This window comes from Prinia subflava, chromosome 3 (genome assembly GCF_021018805.1).
Source record: "Prinia subflava isolate CZ2003 ecotype Zambia chromosome 3, Cam_Psub_1.2, whole genome shotgun sequence".
NCBI classification, from domain to species: Eukaryota; Metazoa; Chordata; class Aves; order Passeriformes; family Cisticolidae; genus Prinia; species Prinia subflava.
Genome location: NC_086249.1, coordinates 5,107,929 through 5,111,856, shown reverse-complemented (window position 1 = coordinate 5,111,856; position 3,928 = coordinate 5,107,929). Strand labels below are relative to the sequence as shown.

General features: G+C 36.0%; 1 protein-coding gene across 1 annotated transcript in view; it reads right to left on the bottom strand.

The window, feature by feature from the left end:
• Positions 1-687: 687 nt before the first annotated feature.
• Positions 688-3,928, bottom strand: part of TMPRSS7 (transmembrane serine protease 7) — a 37,022-nt gene continuing 33,781 nt past the window's right edge. The window contains exons 17-18 of the mRNA XM_063393843.1: positions 3,691-3,827; positions 688-1,575 (exon numbers count right to left, since the gene is read on the bottom strand). Of these exons, the coding sequence (XP_063249913.1) occupies positions 1,405-1,575; positions 3,691-3,827 (308 nt within the window). The 3' untranslated portion in view covers positions 688-1,404. The remainder of the gene's footprint in view (positions 1,576-3,690; positions 3,828-3,928) is intronic.

Sequence of the window (3,928 nt, the reverse complement as noted above, 5' to 3'; positions counted from 1 at the left end):
TCCCAGGGTGATATAAATGAGGCAACTTCTAATAAACACCCTGAGGAATTCATGGAAATATCCATAAGAGAAGAGAAATGCTCAGTTCCACATACCACCTTAGTTTTCCAGCTTCAAGAAGGTACAACAGAATAAATGCAGTAAACAAATTGCAAACCAATTTATGTTCACTTTTCCTGTTTGAAAAGAAAAGCACCTTTAAGTCTGCAAACCATCACGCACAACGTATTCTGTGTGTAAAGTAAGAAAATCAAGGATGTGTGTGGAGAAATAACATATTTTATACATGTTGAACGACAGAGAGAGCACAAAGAACAGAACCTAGAAAAGCAAAAGGGGATGAAGATATCTCAGCCCCAGAAAAATAATAGAAAGGGAACAAACAAATCCCATCAGTTCACACAGAGATTGCAAAAGGGATCAACTGGCAGGCAATCCTCATGGCTCAGAAATTCAAACTACAGCTGCAGACAGATGGCTTTGTTCAAGTCCTCTATTTTTCAACAACCTGTCTCTGCTAAACACACAGAACATTCTGATTGGAACTCTGCCCCTTCCTTCATGGAAAAGAGAAAAAACCACAGAAGGCCTAGAGGAAACAAACCCTTTTGCATAAAAATTATATCAGGACCTTTTGGAAATACTGGTTTTATTTTGGCAAGGACAAGATATTGAAATAACACACATCACCATGTTTATTCATCTTGATAAAGTTGCCTGAAGCTCAAGAATTCAAATTCTTAGGTGAATGAACTTGAAAATAAAGAAATGTAAACAGGAAATAAAAGAGTTAGTAGCTCCATATCGTGCAGATAATTAAAATGAAAGCAGGAGATGGAATAAGCATGCAACAAATCACCACTTATAGCAGCACAATTTCTGATCTTCAAAAATTAGGGCCCTGCAGATTTGAAAGGATTGACTTCACTTTTTACAGTGTCTCCTCTCCCTCTCTCCCTGTCAGCTGCTCTTGGTGGAAGAGGCAGGGAAAGTAGTATTTGCCAGAATGCAAACAGTTCATTGCTATTTCACAGTTACTTCTGTATTGGCTGCACATATCTCAGAGGAGATGATAAGTAAGCCTCAAGCTCTCTGTTTACACAATCAGCTGCATCTTCAGCTTCCTGACAGATGAGTGCACCCGCACTTGTTGGTGCCTTGAACATTAAGTTTATTATTGCATCTCCTGCCATGTCTCCAGATATCTGTGTAGAACAACCACCACAAGGAACAGCCTCCTCCTTTTTCACCAAAGCTTGAACAATGGTATTTATTACCCCCTTTTGTGAATTCCAGAATCGGCAAGACACATGCAAAGAAATTCCACCACTGAACACTTCTTCCAAATATAATTTTAATGAAGATATCCAGGATATGTTTTATTCCAAGAAAACAGTTTTCAAGTTACAAGACTGAAGGCACATATTTGTGTATCCATGGTGCAAAGTTTGACACTCTTGTGTAGACACCTGGGAAATTTGGTCTTCCACATCCATAACCCCAGCTCACAACGCCAGTCAAAAACCATTTTCCATTTCCATTGCTTTGACATGACAGTGGTCCACCAGAATCACCCTAAAAATAATGTATCAAGTTATGTGTGTTTACAATGTGAATTATAAAAACTGGGGAAAAATCCACAGGAAATATTTTGTATAATTCCAGTGATTATATTTTCATATTCACATAGTTCAAACAATTACTAGGTTTTTTCTTCCAGCAGATGGCATTGCACAGTTTTACCAAAATTTTCTCTTTCACAAGAGAGAAAGTAATTCTCCTTCATAAAGACACTAATAAAGATATTACTTTGAATGAACTATATTTAAAATTCTTTTTTTTTTTTTTCTAACTACACACTTAGAGCTAAACCCCAAATCTGCTACTTAACATGTATGTATATCCATAGGTAACACACTAAAACTCAAAACCAGTAAGCTTTAAAAATATTTTAAAATAAAATACGATAAATACAATAAATAAACTATTTAACAATTGTATGGCTTCTTTCAAATTAGAGGTAAATGGAAACAGATGGAATCCCTCAATTGTTTCATGTTTGAGGTTTTTCTTGGTTTTTTTTTTTTTTTTAAGAAGGAAAAAGAGCCCAAGGATTGTCCTCTAGTAGATACTACTAAGCATATAATGTTTAGGGGCCTATAATGTCTTTGTAAATAGAGCAGTTAAAATGAAGTTTGTTCTAGATTTCAAAATTTAATACAGGATCTCACAATGCTGTAAAATACAGGACAAAGCAACTAGCACTTTTCCTTTACAGGGTGTTCTTTTAGAAATGCATTGGCAGAGCATCAGGTATAAAACCATTTGCCAGCATTTGGGGAAGCTTCTTGGACCAAGCTTATACTTCCCTGTAAGGCTCTGCTGTGCACACAGCATCTCTGAAAAGGACACCCAGTGGCAAATTAAACTTCACCAAAGCATTGGGTGGAAGAAACAACTACTTAAAAGCAAAAGGTGCATTTGCCAAAATACAGATATTTTGCAAGAGAAGTGCCTTCTTTCCAGACAAATATTTTGTTAGAGCTAGAAAACTATTTTGCCTTCACTTTATATAGGTTTTTGGGATATGCAGGTTGGAAGGGACCTCTTCCAAGGTGCTTAGGTGCCACCCTCTCCTCAAAGTAGGCTTATCTTGAATTGCCTCAAAAAAGATTAAGAATTTAGAAGATTTTTTTTTCCTTCCATGACAAATCAGATTTTACATTTAGAGAGTAAAATTTGCAAGTCTTTTCTTTCATTCCTAAGACAAAACAAAAGTGGAACACCAGCACTTTTCACAAAACAGGAATACCACAATTTGATTAGCTCTAGCAACTGCCAGACACAGACACAAATCATTTGCCTTTACAAAAATGCAGCCAAAATTATGTCTTTCCTTGGCTGTATCTTGAGCAGCCATAAACAAATTCTCCAGTTACTGAAAATAATACTTAATATTAGTGGCCTCACTAACCTCTAAAAAAGAGCTGGTGCATTATACTCCCTCAGCCATTGCAGGCTCATTCATTTTTACGTAGATCAGTGAAAGCTAGAACATCTTGAAGATTCTAGATCTCCCTCATAAAAAAATGGTTTTATTATTATTTTGGTAGTAAATTTACTTCTGTTTTAGCACTAAATATGTATGGTTTATATAAGTTCAATATAACATAATATGGCACATAAGATCTGTAATATATATTGCATATCCATGTGGTTTTACTACTATTAACTAGAAGTAAATGCAGCACTTTATCATATTTCAGCTTTTCCTGATCAGAAATATCTTACATTTGCAAATTTATGCCTAGTTGTCTTCATCTCATCATACAGTCCTGTAGTTCCAAGTTGGAGGGGAGGGATCATGAAAAGACACAAGCTAATTTCTCAGTATTTTCTTCAGCTGAGAGCCTATTATACCAAAAATTGCCTGATTTCAACTTGTTATTGGGACTTGCAATTTGATTAGCTCTTGACCTGCAATTGAAACTTGATGCTACTCATGCACATAAAGCAGCAGAACTCTGAAATCACCCACAGAAGAGATTTGCTAACAGACAATTTTTATATTGCTCTTTTTCAGAATTGAAGCATATTGACCACAAAATGGTCTGCCAGTCAACTTTACCCCTAATCATGCAACAATGAAAGACAAGATAAGCTCTTTGCAAAGTTTGCTGAGATACATACTTTACAACCATCTCTTTTTCCAGACGATAGCCCAGCACAAAACATCCTAGCTGTGATAATCCCGTATGTAGAATGACATAATGTCTGGTCAATAATTTCTACCTCTGCTTTCTGAAGAACTGCTGAGCCCTCATCATCTGGAAAACAAATTCAGAGCAGGGTGATTCAAAAGATCTTAGCATTTTACTCATCTATTGAAATACAAAACAAGAAGTGTTCAGAAAATATCCACAGACAC